This window comes from Lycium barbarum, chromosome 7 (genome assembly GCF_019175385.1).
Source record: "Lycium barbarum isolate Lr01 chromosome 7, ASM1917538v2, whole genome shotgun sequence".
NCBI lineage: Eukaryota > Viridiplantae > Streptophyta > Magnoliopsida > Solanales > Solanaceae > Lycium > Lycium barbarum.
Window position 1 is genome coordinate 125790055 of NC_083343.1, and position 21845 is coordinate 125811899.

Below are 21845 nucleotides of genomic sequence, written 5' to 3' on the forward strand. Positions count from 1 at the left end.
ATTGAGTAACTATGGTGGCCAATTACCCAAAGTTAAGTGATCATCCAAGCTTCTAACTCATTAAGCTGAAGAACTGCATGCTTGCAATAAATTGCTACAACAAGATGTATTGTACTCCTCTATCTCAATTTATGTGATATAGTTTGACTAGACACGGAGTTTAATAAAGAAAGAAAGATTTTTTAAACTTGTGATCTAAAGCAATCATAAATATTTGTGTGGTTCTAAATCATTTCATGAAGGATTAAAGGGGAAGTTTTAAGTTTTTTTTTTTAAAATATAGAAATGTGTCATTCTTTTTTAATAGACTACAAAAAAATATATCACATAGATTGAGACTGAGAGGGTACTATTTGTTCGGACATGATCATTTCACCAATACATGAAAGTGAAATCATACTAATCTATCATGAATAAGCCATAAATTGAGGTGAGATGAAATGTTAATTAGTTATAATTCAGTGATAATAGAGGTGTGTGAAAATATGTGTTTTATTTATTATGTCTCTACAAATATCACGTGCGGATAAATTTGACGCAAAATATTATGTCAATCTATTACTACTTCATTGTCGTTACTCCCTTTCATGTTTTGTAATATCGAATAACTAATATGCCATCTCATATTAGTTGCATGTTTCGCTTTTCGAATGTTAAATTTAATTAATTTTTAGAGCGAGTAGATTAGTTAATATTTTAAAATATAATTTGGATATTCAGAAAATAGACAAAGAGTTACTGTAAATTGTAATTCTTCTCAAATCAATATGATGAAAAAATATATCTTAAATATTGGTTAAAGTTTTTCTCAAAAAATGAAAACATGACAAGTATTATGGGACGGACAACGTAGCAATAACGATAACTACTTATAATAATATAATCTATCCATCTCAATTCTTATGACACTCTTTTTTTAAATCTATGTCAGACAAACGATACCTTTCTATATTTTGAGATAATTTGTTTTTAACCTTTCCATTTTAACATTAATGAGATTACTTATAACTACACAAATACTCCCCCTGTCTTAACATGCTCCTTAAGAAATATTAATTAGCAGAGTATTTGATTAATTTTTTCCTTATTTATATCTAAGTTATAATTTCTCTCCATTAAATATTTATTCTATCTATATATCATTTTCGTTAATGACATAATTCTACTAAAAATAAAATGAAAAAAAAATAATTATGCCTTGAACTTTTAAAACATAAATAACTTGAGAAAATTATTTTTAGTATCACGATAAATATTTGAGACGAGATTGAGAATAAGAAATTTGAAGCAAAACTTAACTTTGAGTTACCAAACCTTGACAGAGCCACAGAGGCATACGGTGCGGACACGTAGCAGGTCATGGAAAATGCGAAAGTCAACGAAGTAGGACCCAATCCAAATCGTTTTCCGCCACCTCCCCACAATTTTGGTCTTTCTTTGTATGTGGTTGACATTAGTTATTAATTTCTATGGCCCGTAACAAATGTCACCTTAATCAAAAAATTTGAGTATAAGTGTATCATAAAAAATTAAAATATAAATTGTCTAATTTTTCCAACTCTATCATTAACAAAAAGTGACAACAAGCTAAATAACATTAATGATTAAGAAAATTACATAATAACGTGGTATTATTGAATTTTCAATATCAAAAGATTTACTGCTTATGAATGATGGTCAGTATTAAATTAGCAGACGCTTTGTTGATGTCGCAGAGTTAACTGTCCTTACTCTCTTAGTGGAGTGTGTGTGTGTCTGCTGCTACAAAGTTGAAAGAGAGAGGGAGTTTTATTTTTCTAGAGTGATCATACACATGGAAAATTCGTCAAGTGAAAAAGGGGAAATGATCGAACAACCTTTGTTAGATACTTCTGAAATTCAAAAGGGTGGATTTAGAACTTTGTCTTTTATACTTGGTATAGCATATCCTCCTATTTTTGATTTTTTTTTTGTTTTTTTTTTTCTTGTTTTATAACTTCATTTATGTGTTGATGTATTGATAAAGTTTCAATTTTTGTAATTTTTATGTAGTTACATGGGTTAAATGAAACAGCTGGAGAGTCCTCTTCTCTGCTTAATTATTTATGTATCTTTGTCACAATTTATGTGATAATTTTTCGCTTTTCGCGATTCAAACTGCGTGAATTTTCACAAATAATTTTTCACTAAGTTTGATATTAGAAAAGTTGCAACTTATAGGAGTAGTATTTTTAATGTAGTTTTCAAATATACTCCCTCCGTTTCAATTTATATGAACTCATTTGACTAGGCACGATATTTAAGAAAGAGTAAAGACTTTTGAAACTTATGGTTCAAAAGAAGTCTTGAATGTTTGTGTGGCTGTAAATCATTTTATAAAATGAGTTTGTTTCCAAATTAAGAAAGAGGTCATTCATTTTGGTACTAACTAAAAAGGAAATAGGTTCACATAAATTGAAACAGAGAGAGTATAAATTTTAATCATAAAATATTGAGTTAATCTAATCCAAGTTAGCTTCAAAGTTTAGTCAAATTGACTCTCCGAAACGCGGGACAGGGGGAGTATTTATTTTGGTTAAGAAATGCGGCTTTGATTTTTGGTATTGCGTATTGCGTATTGCGTACCCTCCTATTTGTTTTCCTTTTGATTTTTGTCTAACAGTGTTAATTTCCTGATAAACACCTATAATTGCTCTTTTCTGAGGTTCATTTTTTGTAATTTAAACCTAGTTGCTGATTCTTCAGTCATGGGTTCAATGAAACAGTTGAAGAATACATCATAATTGAATGTATAAATTATAAAATTTTAAGCTCTAAGTCACACATTTTAAATCTACTTGAAAATTAAATTCTTTCAAGAATGATGGAAGAAATTTATAATTGTAGTTGATTTCATAGGTTCCGCTTTAAAAGAATTCGGAATCAAAGATTTGTCTCTTTGCTTGCTCTAAAAAATAGGATTCATGCTCTTTATTCACATTGTTTTCCTTTTTGAAAATTATTTATAAATAAAAATAGAAAACAATGGCTTTTTTAGATTACAAAGATGTATTCCTATGTAATATTCCGTCATAAATATAGTATATTAAAGTATCAAACTTAGTATTTGGTCAAAATCTCTACACTTATTATTGGTAATCATAGATATTTTATTTTTATAGAGATGGTTAATTATTATATTACCAAAAAAAAGATAGTTGTTATATGAGGGGTAATTTTACAAAGAGTGTGCTGTTATAAAGTTGGTTATTGTTGTTATAGATGAAATGTTGTTATAGAGAAATAAAATATAACATAAAAAATCGGTTTCGAAATAACTTAGCTGCTATAAAAAGATGATGTTATATGTAGATGCTGTTATAGAAAGGTTTGATTGTATTGTACTATTTATTTGGTCCCCAAAATAGTTAAAGATTCACTCGGTATAAGCAAATCTACCGCGATTAAGCCATAAATTAAGGTGAAAATAAATATTAATTAATTATAATTCAGTGACAATAGAGGAATGTGAAGATATATGTCATATTTATTTGATGTGAGTGAATACCGAGTATGGATAATTTTGACTACAATAGTCCCTCTCATGTTAGTCGCATTCCGCTTCTTAAAAGTTCATTTAATTCATTTTTAAAATTAAATTGAATTAAATTAATTTAATATTTTAATAGATATTCAAAAATTATTACAATTATTCTCATATTAATACTGTAAAAAATCTCAGAAATGAATCATGACAATTATTATAGAATGGACGAAGTATTAGTAACAATAACTATTTATCATACTAATATAATTTCAGAATAAGAAATCTGAAGAAAAGCTTCTTCTATTCCTCCGTCTCAAATTATCATAGTTACTAAAAATAATTTAGAAGTTCAAGACACAATTAATTATTTTTCCCCAATTTATCCTTAGTAAAATTATCGCATATATGAAGATGATACATAAATAGAGTAAGATGCGAAGCCTAAAGATGAGTCTATTCCAAATTGACTAAAAAATCTGGAGTAGGAAGCTTGATGGCAGGTGATAAAGTGAGGATAAAATTAGTCAAACACTTTTTCTAATTAATATTTTGGCGTGTAAAATAAAAAGAAAACAAATAATTTGATATGAAAGGAATATTATTTACGATTACATAAATATCTAAAGTTTATTTTAGATGATAAATTTTTTTTTTTTTTTTTTTTTGAGAATAAGAAATCCCAAGCAAAACTTCAACTTTGAAGTAACCAAACTTGACAGTGACCGAGAGGCATATGGTAAGGACACGTAGCAAGTCATGGAAAATGGGAAACCTAAAGTGGGGCCCAAACCAAATCCTTTTCTGCCAACCCCCCACGTTATGTAGTCGACAGTAGTTGTATTAAATTCGCACACGCTTTGTTGGTGTCGCAGAGTTCACTGTCCTTACTCTCTTAGTGGAGTGTGTGTGCGTGTGACTGCTGCTAAAAAGTTGAAAGAGAGAGGGAGTTTTTATTTTTCTAGAGTGATCGTACACATGGAAAATTCGTCAAGTGAGAAAGGGGAAATGATGGAAGAGCCTTTGCTGGTAGATGCTTCTGAAATTCAAAAGGGTGGCTTCAGAACTTTGCCTTTTATACTTGGTATATTCATTTTTTTTTTCTGAGTTTAGTACGTTTTTTCCTGTTAAATAACTTGTAGGAACAAGTATTTATGTGTTGACTTCTTGATAAACACCTCGAATTGCTCTTCACCGAGGTTCAATTTGAAATTTTGTTCCTAATTGTTGATTCATCAGTCATGGGTTCAATGAAACAGTTGGAGCATCCTCTTCTTTGCTTAATCTTTAACTTTTTTTTTTTTTTTAAGTTAGGAAATGCGGCTTTGATTTTTGGGAGCCGTTTGGACATGATTTTATCTCATGAGATGAAATCATATTTGGACATGCAATTTGAATTTCTTAAGTTGTAATTTTTTTTATAAACATAAAAATCCCACAAGTTGTAAAAACCATCAAAATGTTTCCAATTCTTGTACAATCTTATCAAATGAGTAAATCATAATTCATAATAAAATTAATACGTTACTAAAAGGCCTTTCTGAAAAATACAACATCAATTGATCAGACTTTAGTTCAATAAAAAGAAAAATTTAACATGAATAGTAATATAACTACTCTTTAATATAATCCTCCCACATGATAAACATGATTGGTAAATATATTTTACCAACTTGCAGATTAATATTTAATACAAATGGTTGGTAAACATGATTGGTAAATATATCTATCAACTTATAGGTTTTTTTTACAAAATATAAACGTGTGAGTCAAATTTTACATTTATATTTTTTGAAATCATGATTTCAAATCCCAAATCATGCTTTTTTGGATGATTTGGGATTTTATCTCATGAGATGAAATCAAAGATGAAATCGCATGTCCAAATGCTGATTTCATCTCATGATTTCAGCTCATGCGATGAAATCGCATGTCCAAACGCCTACTTGGTATGGGGTACCCTCGTATTTGTTTTCCTTTTGATTTTTTGTCGAATAACTTTGAGGAGGAAGTTCTTTTATATGATAATTTCTTCGTAAACACCTGTAATTGCTCTTATGGGGGATTCAATTTGATATTTTTTACCTAGTTGTTGGTTCGTCAGTCATGAGTTTAACGTGAAATCAAAGGAAGTGGGTGAATATGATATTTGTTTGTCCATGGAATTCCAATGAAACAATTGGGAAGTCCTTAATTCTCTGTTTAATCTTTTGGATAGGAAATGCGGCTTTGATGAATGCGGCGACGTCTGCTTTAACTCCTAATATGATTCTATATTTGATGAATGAATACCACATGGATATGACTACTGGGTCCAATATTCTCTACATCTGGTCAGCAGTTACCAACATCGCTCCAGTTCTTGGGGCTTTTATGGCGGATTCTTTTGTGGGTCGGTTCCGGATGATAGGATTGGGATCTGTTGTTACCTTTGTGGTAAGTTCATTAACTGAGTTGGTTTCTTTCGTTAGTTACCTTATGTTTTAAGGAACAAAAATGACAACATAGTGTTAGTTTGGAGCAAATAATATGAAGTTGCAAGTTTAGATAGTTGCAAGGAAAATGAGAGGGAAGTCATTTTCCACCATGGAAGATGCTTTCCTTATGGTAAACCAAACGCTAGAAAATGACTTCCTCATGTAAAACATTTTCCTGGAAATGACATCCATCATATCGAACATACCCATAATTGTTCGTTTTTCATGCTTTCTAATGGCTTCTCATAACTTTTACTAATTGGAGGACCTTGGTTGATTACGAGGAACCTTAATGCACATTTATGGCCCTTTTATATTTTTACTAGTTTTCTTTGTCATTTCTATGGGAACATTTCCTTTTTGGCATTGAGTACCTCGAGTCCTTTCTTCAGATGGTCTTGTTTTACCTAATTTCAATTAGACGAGAGGGACAAGTATTGTCCATATATAACTCGTATCTCCCTTTATTTTGTTTCTTCTAACGAACGCCTTTATTATGCATTTATGTCTAAAACATGAGGAAGGAGGCTCTTCAGATGACATCATTTTAATAAATAGTCTAGTATCAACTCAACGAACTTATCTCAGGTCTTGTGATTTGAAATGTGATATCTTAGTCTAGTTTGTCGTTTGCGTGCATAAGTGAAATAGTCTTGTTAGTGATTTGAAAGCCTAGATTAAGCTAGATTACTCCGGTGCAGTCCTCAATCTGAAACCGGGATGTATGAAGTGCAACATGTAAGAAATCACAGGAAGTAACCATTTTAGCCATCCCTTTTAGGTCCAAACCTTAATTATGTTTCCATTAATCTTTTCAAGGAAACTCGTCTCAACCGTGGAGCTCAAGGTGATGTACTCCCTTTGTTTCAATTTATGTGTCTTACTTTCTTTTTTCGTATATTTCAAGAAGAAGGTCACTTTCTATATTTAATAACTCTTTAATATCAGGATCCCACATGACATGTTTAAGACCACAATATTTAAAAGACATCTTGGTGCATTACACATATCTTTAGTTTAAGATCACAAAATCCAAAAGTCTTCCTTAACTTCTTGATCTCCATGACCAGTGAAACTAACACAAAATGAAACGGAAGCAGTAATATTTTAGAAAACTTGTACAAAAGGGAAGGGGATGAAACCTTTTTCCTCCTTTATGCCTAAAAGAGAAAGGGAAAAGCCCCATCGGTTTACAAATAGATGCATGTACATGTAAAGACTTTTTTGTTTGTTTTTAGAAAGATAACAAATTATATATATTATCATCATAAAGTCTGTGTTGAGACTTGAGAGCCATATTTACAGTATCAAGAGTCTAAAAATATAAAAACAGCAAAAATTCTGTCCTTGTTCTTCTAACAATGATTCTATCACCCATCTGTTGCAAATTTGTAATACGAAGAATTATAATAATCTGTTTGAACTTGGTAAGTTTACCAAATAATCATTGAACATATTCAATGCGCTTTGAAGGGGATGTTTCTGTTTTGGCTGACATCAGTGATTCCGCAAGCAAGGCCTCCACCCTGTGTCGCTTCCAACAACATTTGTAGATCACCAGAGATGTTCCAACTCTTCTTCCTGTGTTTCTCTTTGGGCGTCGTCGCCATTGGAGCAGGTGCAATCAAATCCTCATCTTTAGCATTTGGTTCTGATCAGTTGAAACGGGAAGTAAATCCAGAAAATGCACGTGCAATGGAGAGCTACTTCAGCTGGTACTATGCTGTTTACGCTTTGTCTGTCCTGGTTGCTCTCACGTGTCTTGTTTATATCCAAGTCAACATGGGGTGGGCTTTAGGTTTTGGAGCTCCTGTTTTGCTAATGTTGTTTTCAACTCTTTTAATTTATTTGGGTACTCCATTCTACGTGAAGCTGAATCCTAAATCGAGCTTAATCACTGGCCTTTTTCAAGTGATTGTAGCCTCGTATAGAAATAGACGTCTCAGATTGTCGTCACAGAGTGCAGATGTACTATACCATCAGAAAAAAGGGTCAGCCGTAGTTCTTCCAAGTGAAAAACTAAGGTAACTTCATTCTTACCAATTGTTAGCTTTTGTGTTGGTCATCTTACTTTCTGCATATGCTTGAAAGACAACCCATGTAATGGTAAATTGATGTTTGTTTATTTAGCTTGTATGCTTTTTTGTCCTGAACTAAACTATTATTTGATCTATCATTTTATAGCTATTGTGCTTCTCCTCTATAGGAAATTGTGAAATTCATTGTTTTGACCTGCACCAGCTGATGACAAATATAACTCGATGTGCTACAGACTCCAGCTTTTATTGTTTTAAGGGACCTCATGTGATGCTGTTCAAGATTCATGATGATTTTGGATGCCTTTTCTGATCCCGATATACTTCTTCATATTGTGTTTTAACTTCAATTTATTGCCTTTAGGTTTCTAAATAAAGCTTGCATTGTACAAGATCCTCAGCTAGATTTGAGCCCAGATGGAGAAGCAACAGATCCTTGGCGTCTTTGCACTGTAGATCAAGTAGAGGAGCTGAAAGCATTACTCAAAGTTGTTCCAATCTGGTTGACGGGAGCTGTAATGTCCATAAATATAAGCCAGAACTCTTTTCCAGTACTTCAAGCAAATACCATGGATCGACATATTGGTTCAAGCTTTGAAATCCCAGCTGCCTCCTTTGGGATCTTCGCTGTCATCTCTGCTATACTTTGGATTGTCCTCTACGATTGTTTGATTCTTCCCGTAGCATCAAAATTGACTGGAAAACCTGCTCATTTCAGCACAAAAGAGAGAATGGGATTTGGTTTATTTCTTTCCTTCCTGTCAGTCTTAGCGACGGCAGTTGTCGAAGTTGTTCGGAGAAGTATAGCAATCAAGGAGGGGTACTCGGATAATCCACAACGCGTGATCCCTATGTCAGCAATATGGCTACTTCCCCAGAATTCCCTTGCTGGCTTTGCAGAGGCCCTGAATGCCATCGGCCAAAACGAATTCTATATTTCAGAATTTCCTAGAAGCATGTCAAGTGTAGCTGCTGCTCTATTAGGAGTTGGTATGGGAGTGGGCAGCTTATTTGCTAGCTTTATAATGAGTACTATGAACGACTTGACCAAAATAGGAGGGCAAGAGAGTTGGGTATCGAGCAATATAAACAAGGGCCATTACGACTACTATTATTTGGTTCTTGCTGGATTTAGTCTGGTTAACATATTGTGTTATATTGTTTGTAGCAGAGCTTATGGCCCTTGCAAAGGAGAGGTGGCTGAAGAAGAGAAGCCATGAATGGGTACAAGAACTACTTATATATCTTAGCTAAGGTGCCCCGGTGGCCAATGCATTATCCATATAGTATCATTCAATTTATACAAGAGCTTATTAGTAGTATGTATGTATACTTCTCTTTTCATGGCTGCTGCTAATGTATGTATCAAATGAAGTTGTAGTCGCTAAACTTTGTGGGGAAGTTAGTTTTGGCTTGTAAACTTTATATACTTGAAAAATATATTTGTGTAGATCTTTTTGTTATATATATATATATTACTATTATATAATGTAAGAGCAAATGTGAGGACTTTTGTAGTCCTCACAATAATTTCTCAATTTTTTAAAAACTTTTTAATTAATTACTTTTAGGTCCTAATCTTATTTATTTAAGTCAATTTTTTGGTTTTTTATTTTTAAGGTCTACTTTTCAAAAGCAATCGAACCTGGGGACTTTTGTAGTCCTCACAATAATTTTCAAAAATTTTTAAATTTTTTTAATTAATTACTTTTAGGTTCTAATCTTATTTATTTAAGTCAATTTTTTTGTTTTTTGTTTTTAAAGTCTACTTTTCAAAAGCTATCGAACCTCCTACCTCATTTTTCATATTCTTTGGTTTTCTGGTTGGTGCTCGATATCCGCATTTGAGCCCAATTAATCCAGATAATTCACACTGTATCGCGCCTATTCGGGAGGAGCGCTTCCTCTAAAGATTTTTTTCATATCCATGTTCGAACCCCTAATCCCTAATTAAGAGAGGAGCAGCTCCATCCGCTGCACAAGTTAAATTATGTATTTATCTTAAAAGTTCATTAACTATATATAGATTATTTATTTAGAACTAAATAACTTCAGAAAATTATGATACATAAGTTATAAATGTCAAATTCTGGCTCCACATTTGATTTGAAGTAAATAATTTCATCAAAATGGAAGTTAAAATATTAAAGGAGTGGAATGAAAATTTTGCTTTCATATAACTACCCACTTGTGGGACTACAATGAGTATATGGTTGTTGTTGTTGTTGTACACTTGTACTAATACAAATTATATTTCTTTAGTTAAAATATCTACTTTTATATCTTGAGTTTGAGTCCGGGCTTAACACGAGTCTCACATAACTAGTATATATATATATATATATACACAGTTGGAAATCCTCCTGGATTGGACAAAAGGATACAGAGATGTCCTCTTGCATGCAAGAAGATCATTACACCTCAAATTGTTAACTTTAATAGCGCATGGTGTTTACACCAAATCATATTAATTTATCACGGTCAAGTCATGAATTAAAGTGAGAATATTTTTAATTAACTATAGTTTAGTGATAATAGCGGTATGTGAAGACGTGTCATGTATTGGGTCGGTATAAACACCAGCCCGCCACCTGATGCAGGTAAATTTCCCGTTTTGTCCCTCATAAAGTGAACTATTCTATTATTTTGCAAAGAAATAGATATGGGAACTGATGTCCTCTCGCATTGCATGCAAAAGATTACACCTCAAATAGATAAAAATTTAATCGCACCCGACATTTACACCAAATCATATTTATACCATGGTTAAGTCATAACTTAAGGCGAGAATGTGTCTTAATTAACTTTAATTTAGTGATAATGGTGATATATGAAGACGTATCATATATTTGGGTTGATATAAACACGAGATGTAGATAAGATGCCTGTTTTGCCCCTCATAAAGTGAACCATTCGGCCGATTTGCAAAGAAATAGATATGACTGAGGTGGGTGCGTTGGGGGTAGTGTTTAAATATACCCCTCATTTAACTTTCTAGCCACATATACCGTCATGTTAGATTTTGGCATAAATATGCCTTTAATTTTGACAAAGAGACACGTGTAAGTTCCGAATCAAATGATCCACCTCAATTTTAAATTCCTGATTTCCTTTAGAAACCACCAGTTAAGTAACTGATAGGCTATGGTTATATTAACCAGGTGGATTTCTAAAGGAAATTAGATATTTAAAATTGGAGTTCAGTCATTTAATCTGTCCTCCGTCAAAATTAAGGATATATTTGAATCGAAAATAGGGGTATATTTAAACTATTTTCGATACTACTGGGGTATATTTAATCCTTTTCCATTTTGCAAAATTAGAAAAGCTCTTTTGTTTTTAAAACAAAGAAGTTTGGGATCTGTAGAAGCTATGTCGAAGAAGAATAATGGCGGACCATGTGTTCAACAAAATGAGGAATATTGTTACGATCCAGTTAGATGGTTGAATCTGATGGTGTCTGAGCCTTATTATCTATTTCACTTGCTCGTTTTCTTCACTTACATCCCAATTCGCTGCTCCGCTTTCCAAATCCTTTCACCTGCTCGCAATTCCTTACTTCTTAAACGAGTATATCGCTTCTTCTCTCTCGCTTTATTGTGTTGCTAGTTTAAATACAATGTTTGTTACTCCCCTGGTCCCATTTTATACGAGGGTGTTTGATTGGGCACGGAGTTTAAGAAGAGTTTTGAAACTTGTGGTTCAAAATGAGTCATACATATTTGTGTGATTATGAATCTTTTCATTAAGGATAAAATGGTAAATTTGAAGTTACTCTCTCCTTTCACTTTTATTTGTCCACTTTAGACTTTTCATGTTGTTTAAGAAATAATAAATGAAATACATAATTTATGAATGTACCCAATATTAATCGGTGCATATTTGTATTGGATTTGAAAATGATTTGAAGTGAGTATTTAATACTTTGGGTAAAACAGGAAAAAAATAAATTCTTTTTTCTTGATATGCTAAAAGTGACAAGTAAAAGTGAAAATCTATTTTTAGAATAGTGGACAAGTAAAAGTGAACGGAGGGAGTAAATTGTTACTAAATATAGAAATGTGTCATTTTTTTTTGGAGCGACTAAAAAGGACAGAGGATCATAAAAATTGGGACAAAGAGAGTAGTATTTAAATTTTATTGTATCGTATCGTGTAACGACGAAAAGTCCCATTTTGTGTAACGACCGATTTGCTGTGATCGCTTTGCAACCTTATTTTTTTTTTCTTTTCATTTTGTCTTTACTTATTATGTAATAATCCGATTTTATCCTTTATCCTACCTTTATCATAATAATCTCTACCCCATACCCTACTTTTCTTATAGGTTTATGCTTCAAATTGTTGATGTGTGACATTATGTAATGACAGAAAACGATACAATCTATCCAAACGTTGTATTCATCAAAACAATATAATACGATACAATCCAACTCAATACAATACAATATAATAATATACATCATGAAACAATATGTAACAACCATCCATCAGAGTGTAAGTATTTTTGTATGTGCAGCTATATTGATACATACAGTGGCTGATATTTGTTTGGATGGTTGTTACCTATTGAAACATGTTGTTACTTTAAATACAATGTTTGTTTTGGCTGTTAATTAAATTTTTATTTTATTGTATTTTTAAATCTGTTGTTATGTGACAATGAAAAGTGTTATTTTATGTAACGAGTGGTATGATCAGGTCATCACCTTAATTTTTTTCTCGTCTGGCATAATGAAATGACAAAAAAAACTATACAATCTATCCAAATATGCTACTTTTCAAAACTATATAGTATAATACAATACTATACATTATGAAAGGATATGTAACAACTATCTAAACTACCTGGTAATATAATTGTTTCAATTCTGTCCCTGTCTGCACTGTCATTGTAGTCTTATTCACAATTTGCTGTTTCATTGGCAGGAGATTCAGGTGTTTGTTGCATACTGTGTCTTGGCTGTTGTGAAGGTAAATATTTAGCTGTTCCTTTTCCAATAGAGATACCTTGTTTCTTTTTTCTTTTTTTCTTTCGTATTTTTTGTACTTTCCTGCTCATCCCAAAGACTTATCCAAATTTACATGTTTTCCACTTCTTGTGAGTTCACTGTCAGATGGCTAAGCTTGGAGTTTATCCTTTGATATGTATCAGTATCAACTAATTTGTTTAATTAGATGCATTAAGGAAAGATTAAATCTTTTTCTTATCCCATTGAAAGAACTCGTATAACATTTCAATTGCATAGTTTTCTAGCCCCTGAATTTTCTATCGTTTGATACCTAAAATTGTTACTTGACAAGGAGAGATCTATACTTATAGATTTGACATTGTTGTTTACTTTGCATGACAGATTGTAAGGACAGAAAGCTGGGAATCCTTCATTCAAGATACTTTGTTGTTTGCTAAGGTTATCTCTGTTGTTTTTATGCCCTTCATCCTCAGTCCTCACATAATTCTGCTTTCTTCATCATGATGTATAATTACCATGTTTGTGGATAACTGGATATAGTTATCTCTGATTTGCAAAATCTTTAACTTATCAAATATGCCGATAACATTTCCCCAATCTCATTTTGTTTTCCCAAGTTATTATGTAGAAAATCAACTAGATTCTTCTTTGTGTGAGAACCTGTTTAGTTACTCCACTTTTTAGATTGTTTTAGCTCAAAAACTTGTGATAGTACTATTTTCCATGTTGTTTCTAATCATAATGTTCATTTTCAGCCTTGATAAAAAATTGATGTCTATTTTCAGTAAATAAGTAAATCAATGTTCAATAGAAGAACCGAAATTAATCAGTCAACCCTCATAAGCCAAATTAGGTCATAATCAAATAGGACAGAGGTAGTACTAGCTGAAGTCAGCTCCTCAGGGCTTCTGAATTGAAGGAAGAACTAGTCGAATGTGTCTGAGAAGTTTATATTGATTCTTTTTTTCTTTTTTTTTTTGAGATGGTAACAGTTAGTCTATATATCCACAGGTTTACTACATCCAAAAGTGTAGTCCCCCTCCAAAAGTGTTACAACTTACATTGCCTTGACTATTACATTATATCATAACCAATCTAAAGCTGTATAAATATGTACTGTCTGATCTATCATTTCCTGTTTACACCAAAAGTGGTATAATCCTAGGCAATTTAACTTCAACCTCTGCATGCTACTCTGTTTGTCTTCAAAGCATCTCTGATTTCTCTCCTTTCAAACTGTCCACCATATACTTGCTTGGACAATCTTCCCTCTCTCCTCCTTCTTTGCTGCATTTCCATCTCTGTTCCAACACTTCATCACTTCTTTTATGTTACCTGGTTTCACCCATTTAATTTTCCTCATCTTAACAAAGATCTGTCAAAGCTGGTCTGTCCACTTGCAATGTAAAGAATGATGGTTGACTGTCTCTGCTTGTTCTCCACATAGGTAACACCTAGAACATAGTTGGAAGCCTCTCTTGTTCAAATTCTCATGAGTCAGAACTCCCTCCTTTGCTAATAGCCAGGAGAAACAGTTTACCTTGTAAGGTACTTTGTTCTCCAAATCATCCTCCAAGGCCACCCTTCCACCTGAGTATTTATTGAGTTCAAGTCTCTGTATGCAGATTTGACGGTGAAGCACCCTTTGCTGTCAAGTTTCCATAGCAAAGTATCACTCTCCTCTGTTAAGTTGTTAAAGTGAGCAACTATGTTGTAGAAGTCTGCTATCCTTGGCATTTCCCACCGTAGCCTGTTGAGCTTGGCTTAAGATGTAGAGATCTGTATATAGCTGCTTCAGAGATTGTTGACCACACCACTTGTCATTCCAAAGTTTATATTGATTCTTGCACTACTTGCTTTAAATATTCTATTGAAATTTCAGCTAAGTTATGGCTGCTAAGGGATACTGTGCGCTTGTAGTATTATAACATTATTGACACCTCTCATTTTTATATCTTGAAAAGATTTATCGAGAATATGTGTACGTTTTTTCTAGAAGTAGAAAAGGAAACAACAACGACATACCCAGTGTAATCCCACGTACTTCAATTGATTTAGCCTGCAACTTAAAACTGTTGTGAGGAGTGTGTGTGTGTGTTAAGTGTCGGATGTCACGGTCTCACGTATGATATCTATCTCCAAATCTGGGGGCTCATATAAGTGACAATGGTGTAATGGAAAACCTGTATGCACTTTGGATAAGTCTATATCATGTGAATCTCTGAAATCTCCTAATCTTACTAAATATATTTTCTCAGAGAAATCCCTTTTTTTGGTCCGGGGGGGGGGGGGGGGGGGGGGAGTGTGTTAACCGCTGCATCCTCTCTGTAGATCGTAGTTAAATTGAAAAATGTAGCAATCATTTAAAACCTTAATGTCGTGAAAGGCATTTATTATTGTGGGTTTCTTTTCCACATTATACGATTAGGAATAAAAAGAAGTTATCTGTCAGCAGGTACTTGAAAGAGAAACATTAAAAAAGAGCTTTGATAACATAGGACTAGTGCTACAGTGACCAATGGCAGTTTGTAACCTTTTTTTTGTTGATAAAGTAATAATTTTATTGATGTTTGAGCAATGGCAGTTTGTAACTTATAATGGAAAGATAAGCTTGAATTACAGATTATGGTACTATTAAGTTACACTAGCACTGCAGACTTTCCCATATTGGTCTTAGTGGTACCGGTTTGAAAAATGTAGAAATCTAAGGACTAAGAACGAATATAGTGAAAGTGGTGAATTCAATCTATCTTGGTCTTCTTTGATATTACACTATGCTTATATAAAAGAAGGAAGAAAAACAAATCTGCGGGAATTATCAGAATAGCTATTGCATTGCATGAGTTAGTATGATGTCTAGCAAGCAGAATAATTCTTATTAGGAAATAGATAACTAGGATTCATCCTAACATTTCACAGTTTTCTGCTCCTTGACTGTGCATAGTGAGCATCAAATTTAATATGGGAAATCTGGTCTACAGCCAAGTGTTCCTTTATAGCTTCCATTGAATTCTTATTATTTAGATTGAAGTATTTAACACAAAATTGCATCTTTGCAGATTTTCCTTACTGCCATCGCTTTAGTTTTGGATTATCACTTGGCTCTCTGGTATGCATTGGCGTTTTTAGGTGGGTTCTACTCTTGTTTGCAGTTTTTGATAATGCTAGACTCTGAAACTTGACAGGGAGGTTAAAGAGCACTATGATTGCTATCATAATGCAATGCATAGATAAGCACTATGAGAAATTATTTATTTGATGGATGACTTACTGACTTTCTTAGCCTTTACAATTTTATTTTACCTTATTTGAGAATGTCGTTTAATTTGGAAAGTTTATCTAATGCTGTCGTTGTATCGGTGTCTCCTTGCAGTTATACACATTATAGCACAACAGCCTCCTTATGAAGGACTAGGTACTCTTGCTACTCCTATTGTTTGGTTTACCATACTTAGATAAGCTTCTTGGGACGGTACATTTGTTTCTTATAGTTATCTGAGCATAATAAGGTACACAGAGTGTACTTGTAAAAACAAAATAAAAGGCACACTGAGTGTAAATGTAAATGTCCAGGTTCTTCAAATCATTTGACACCATTGCAGTTGGAGGCTTTGCTTACTGAAGGAAATACGTCACGATTTTGGCTGGTTGGTTCTCTGCAGTTTCTTAGAGGTTTTTTTTTTTTTTTTTTTGAAAGGTTCCTTATCGGCATTTTCTACTTAGTGTTGTGCCCCCCTGAAGATAAAGGAAAAGTAAAAATGTATTTATTTGTGGTGATTGTGAATGCTTAGGAGATTTGGCTATTTGGGAAATACTCTTGAAGGGTATTTGTGCAATCAGAAACTTACAAAGACCTTGTTTTGAAAATCCTACACATATTTTGTTCTTCCAGCGATCCTGTCTGCTGTATAAGTTTTTTTTCTTTTTTTTTCTTTTGAAATGGTAAAGGCATTATTAAGTCTGCTAAGCACTGTGTTCTCCTTTTAAATCTGCTTTGATATGCGTTACTTGAGCCGAGGGTCTTTCGGAAACAGCCTTTCTACCCCACGAGGTAGGGGTAAGGTCTGCGTACACTCTACCCTCCCCAGACCCCACTTCTGGGTGTACAGTAGGTATGTTGTTGTTGTGTTATCCTGTAATCCTTAAGTAGTTGAGCGAAAAAAACTTTTTTATTTGTTTGGCTCCGCAATGTGGTCAGCGCTATGTTGTAATATTATTCTTGTGGTACCTAATTGCTCTCCGTCAATTTATATTCTCCCTTTTCTTCCATTTATCAAGTTAGCATAACTAGCACATTTAGTTAAATTCTCTTAATTTGCATCTAATGAATGTGTAGACGGCTAGACGCTGCTTGATAAGAATATCTTAACTTTAGATCAATAGAACTTTTATTAGCAAATTTCACAATTTTGAATGACCAAGTATAGTTTTTCTAACTTGTAAATGATCATGTTAAGAAAAAATATCACGTGTTACAAAGTCGCATCTGAAAGATGAATAGAAGAAATAAAGAGGATTTAATCCCACTCTTGTGTGTCACGTGGCAAAAAGCAAATGGAGGCGACATGGAAACAGCCTCTCTATTTTTCGTATACAGTCTCTGTATTTTGTTCCTTCTTATACTTTACAGATAGTCACCTTTGGCAGGTCGAATTTCGTGCTTTCTCCACATCGGCTTGCGTATGCACAAGTTCCTTTTTTCCGGAACTCTCAATAACGTGAGTGTGATGGTCCATTATGGTTAAAATTATCATACAAACTTAAGAGAGGCATTTTATGAAATAAAGTTGATCATTTGTTCACCCAAATTTGAATTTCTTGAGAGCTTTTCTTTTTGTTGGAAATGCAACTTTCTTAGATATTTTCTTGAACAGATACTCAAATGCAAATTTATCTTTTGGGACAGTTGATCTTGGACTCTTCCCTAATGCTGCAGAAAGATTTGGCATTCCTCTTGGTGTGTTATTATTTACTCTACTGCTACGTGTGTTATATGAACTGGATTTGTTGATTTTGTGGTGTTGAAGTGCTAATCCTGTTCCGTTTGACTTTCCAATTGTCTGGTTTATTGGGGTATCTAATCTAGGAAGCTTGAACCAACTTCCGGTGTACATTCTATTTGAGAATGCTATAGAGGTTGCACGCTTTCCAGAGTTTGATTCTGAGCCATATGTTTTTGGTCCCACCATTACAAAGGTATTCTCTGCTAAGATGCAAGTGTCGTATCTGCCTATCCCTCCCCCCCCCCCCCCGCATCCCCTTTCTGTTCGTAAGCGAACTAATCCATCCTATTGCATATTTGAACTGCTTGCTTTCACTTTGTGGTTTTTCCTGTTTCGGTATAATTGAAGTATTCACCTTTTATCTTCCACCAATATATTTCTGTGCAATGCCTGATTGTTGACCTCATATTTTTTAGAGATCCAGATTTTTCATACTTTAACAACGACCAGCTAGGATACATTCATATTTATGAACCATCAAATCCCTCTGCCTAATGAAACCACACTACGGAAACATATGTCATATGTTGATCTATTCAAAAGCAGAGTTCTGAAGATAGATCTTTTATGCTGTTATACATATTGGCACATGTGTGAACAATCATGCCTCATGCTTTTGATGGCTAGCCCTGGCGCTTGCTGTCGCTACTATATTTGTCCTGAAACATATACTTGGCAATACCTTATTCCTTCTTTAGTGCAAATATAGGTACTTGGATTTAGCATCTTCACATCAGTTGTAACTTGTCTTTCTTGAGATTTCAGTTGTCCATTGTCTGTGAACGATGGAATTCTGTACTGATGATATTTGCAAGTTCTTTATTGCAGAAACTTCTTTGTGGGCGTTTTGAGCTAGACAAAAAACTTCTGGATTATATAAATGGAAAATAGGTAATGATGACCTGTAATTGTTTGAGAGCCTTTAATTACTTTCATTGCCTCAGCTTACATGCTTTCCATCACTGTGTATATGTATTCTTCTTTGCTGCTTGTGTTCACTCATAGAACCTCTAAACTCACTGTTGCACATCATGTTTACTTGGATTCTTCATGAGGTGGTACAACTCTCCTGATATTGCTGTCCATGTGGTTTTCAGAGGGTGTATTTCTCATACTTCTGAACTTCTCTCTTATTAAGTGGATTGTAAGTTAGTCATCTGCACAAACATATAAATTTCAGCCTATTACTTTGCGCATACGTTGCAGTAGAGGAACATACCAAAATATATCAATGACCGCTTATGTCAGACTTGCTCACTCATGAGAGAGCTAGGTAGCAATTATCAACAACACAACAACAACAACAACATACCCAGTGAAAAAGAAATTATCATGAAAAAGAAAAGAACAAATAAACCTTAAGACAAAATGTAAAGTAGTTTTATTTGAAAATAAATGGTTGACTCCACCCAGTGCTATTATCTAATTCCTTGTGTAGCAGTTAGCTTAGTTCAAGTCCTCTTAATACTTTCCTTAAACCCATGGAACAACTTTTTTTACCCATGACCCTTGGAACAACTTTTTTTACCCATGACCCTTGGAACAACTCAATACCTTGTTTTCTATCTTATTTACTTACAAGCATCTTTGTTCAATTAAAAAAATGTTGCCTGCTAGATAATGCGTTCTTGATCTCTCTTTTTCACCTTGTTTCCCATTTGATCATCAAACATAGGAACTTTCCCCGTTTTGTCGCATTTTACCCCAGGGACATAATGGATTGCTTGATTCCTTGTTTCATGTGTTGTTTGGCATGCTTGGAACAAACAATTAAGGTTATCGAACATTGTTTTTCTAATTCACGGGGTTGTGAAACTACTGTTTGTTAGCATAACGGCTCTGCGTACGTAGTTAATTACCTTTAGCCTGAGAGAATTACTGCTTGTGGTTAGGAATTACTTATGTTAGCTTTAAATTTATTCAGATTTTAACCCTTGTAATATGAATGTTTAGTGTATAACCCAAAAAATGCATTGGAACATTCATGCAGGTCAGACATGAAAGGTATTTGTTTCGTCTGGGCGTTTGTTCTTCCAACCCCAATAGAAGAAGATATTATTCGTTCTCATTCAGTTTCTCGAGCTACTTAATCGCTTCTGTTATCCCCTCAAAATTCGTGTAACAACTATAGGCAAACATGTTAAAGTGTTGGATCAGAGAGGTTAGTTCGTTCACCCCCTTGGGTGGGGAACATGAAATTGAAGGTTCTACTTGTAAGGAAAATTTCTGTTTCTTTCATAGTTGAAGGGGGAAGATGGGACCTAATTTTGACTGGATTCAGAATTGTAACATTGTAGTTCAAATTGTGTCTTTGTGACCACAAGGAAAGATTTTTTTTCTTGGTGTTTCAAGTTCCGTTTGTCATATGCGTGCAAGCGAATTGAAATATAACCTGTGTTTGGAATGTCTCTATTAATTCTTGTTTGGTTAAAATTGTTGGATCAGATCGTATTTGATTCTCATTTGGCTAGTATTCGATTGGATCTAGTGGTAAAATTGATACCAGGTTGCCACCTTTAGGAGTGCTAATGATAATGTAGTCAGCGTTTGCAAAGTAATTGAAATATAGGCACAGGTTAAAAACTGTTTGTTCATCTTTTCTGGGTTTTTTTTCAAACTTCAAGGCATTGTTTTAAAGTTCGAAAGTTTTACAGTAAAATTCCATAGAACGAAAGAAAAGTAGGTGATTGTAAAGAGTGTGTCCGTAGAAATCATCAATAAGAAATTTCCTCCAACAAGTAAGTTGGTCCTAAAGTTTTTAAATTGTTAAAATTGAATTATAAATATGTTTTATAATTTATCTATATGTTTGATAAACCTAAAAGTGTTGATAAATTATAATCAAGCAGAAACCATAAGTTTGTCAAACTTTAGGTGTGTAGTTAACAGGATAATTAATCGGCATTTGAACATGAGTTGGTTGAGATTTGAAGTTGAGAAAGGTTAGTTGAAAGTTAAAAAATTGTGTTTAGATATAAAAGTGTAGTTGAGGTTTTGTATTAGTGGAAACTTAGAATTTTTTTAAAGGGGAAATTTTAATAATGTACAATCCAGCATAAAAATTACATGCATGTAGTCATATTTTTGAATTACATCCGCATAGTCACTTTTTCACAGTATACAACAATGTATAGAAATATACAACTTTATACTCTACTGTAGATAATGTATCAATCTTGTATAAAGGTGTATAATAATATATATGAGGTGTTTATACATACGTTTACGCTGGTATGTAATATTATACAAACTTATGAAAGAGGTGTTTATACATAAGAGGTGTTCATACACACTTCTAAATGTATAAAATTGTATAATAATAGAGATCCAATGGAGATTTGGGGTACAGGGGATAGGATGAAGAAGACAAATATCTCTGGTGGAGATTCGGCGGTACAAGGGAGAGGATGAAGGAGACGACCTCTCCGATGGAGATCCAGTCATACAACGAGGAGAATGAAGGAGATGACCTATCCGATTGCCTCTCCACCAGCTACAGTGGGTAATTATTTTACCCTAATTGGTATGGAGCGTAAAAATTCTTTTTTTAAAACACTCCTAAAATCAATTTTTTTATATTTTAATTTTTTTTCCAGTAAATTTTATATTTTAAATTTGAAGTTAAAATAATGGATCATTCCTAAAAAAAAAAATAAAAAAAAAAATAAAAAAAAAATAAAAAAAAAAAAAACTATTTCAAATCTATTGAGCCAACTCTATGGCCAAACGGTCCCAAAGAATCACTTATCCCCTTCTTATGTCATTTTCCCATTTGTTATCGCCAGGTACAAACCCACTCACGAAATATGAGTTACGTGGCATGAAAATTAATTCATAAATTAAATTAAAAAAAAA

At 33.3% G+C, this 21845-nt stretch overlaps 2 protein-coding genes across 5 annotated transcripts; both read left to right on the forward strand.

Moving 5' to 3' along the window:
- The first annotated feature begins 3998 nt into the window (after positions 1 to 3998).
- On the forward strand, positions 3999 to 9465 carry LOC132601904 (protein NRT1/ PTR FAMILY 1.2-like). The gene is made up of 5 exons (XM_060314953.1): positions 3999 to 4013; positions 4331 to 4586; positions 5721 to 5938; positions 7453 to 8003; positions 8380 to 9465. The coding sequence occupies exons 1-5, from the start codon at positions 3999 to 4001 to the stop codon at positions 9233 to 9235; spliced, it is 1896 nt and encodes a 631-aa protein (XP_060170936.1). The 3' UTR covers positions 9236 to 9465.
- Positions 9466 to 11167: 1702 nt separating this feature from the next.
- Positions 11168 to 20341, forward strand: LOC132604212 (uncharacterized). Of its 4 annotated transcripts, XM_060317610.1 has the most exons (11): positions 11187 to 11585; positions 12944 to 12988; positions 13369 to 13425; positions 16047 to 16116; positions 16361 to 16402; positions 16561 to 16634; positions 17635 to 17705; positions 17862 to 17944; positions 18074 to 18183; positions 18819 to 18881; positions 19981 to 20341. In XM_060317610.1, exons 1-10 carry the CDS (start codon positions 11388 to 11390, stop codon positions 18879 to 18881), a joined length of 813 nt encoding a protein of 270 aa, XP_060173593.1. In that variant the 5' UTR covers positions 11187 to 11387; the 3' UTR covers positions 19981 to 20341. The 4 variants fall into 4 exon arrangements, with proteins under 4 accessions (XP_060173595.1, XP_060173594.1, XP_060173596.1 ...); XM_060317612.1 differs by lacking the exon at positions 18074 to 18183 and having other exon boundaries at positions 11168 to 11585; positions 17622 to 17705; positions 17894 to 17944; XM_060317611.1 differs by lacking the exon at positions 17635 to 17705 and having other exon boundaries at positions 11176 to 11585; positions 16561 to 16659; positions 17894 to 17944.
- The last annotated feature ends 1504 nt before the right edge of the window (positions 20342 to 21845 follow it).

Coding starts and splice junctions, on each gene's coding strand:
- LOC132601904 (XM_060314953.1), top strand. Junction 4,587..5,720: donor AACTTTGCCTTTTATACTTG/GTATATTCATTT, acceptor TCTTTTGGATAG/GAAATGCGGCTTTGATGAAT. Junction 5,939..7,452: donor GATCTGTTGTTACCTTTGTG/GTAAGTTCATTA, acceptor TGCGCTTTGAAG/GGGATGTTTCTGTTTTGGCT.
- LOC132604212 (XM_060317610.1), top strand. CDS start 11,388: ATGTCGAAGAAGAATAATGGCGGACCATGTGTTCAACAAAATGAGGAA. Junction 16,117..16,360: donor GTATGCATTGGCGTTTTTAG/GTGGGTTCTACT, acceptor GTCTCCTTGCAG/TTATACACATTATAGCACAA. Junction 18,184..18,818: donor TTGGTCCCACCATTACAAAG/GTATTCTCTGCT, acceptor TCTTTATTGCAG/AAACTTCTTTGTGGGCGTTT.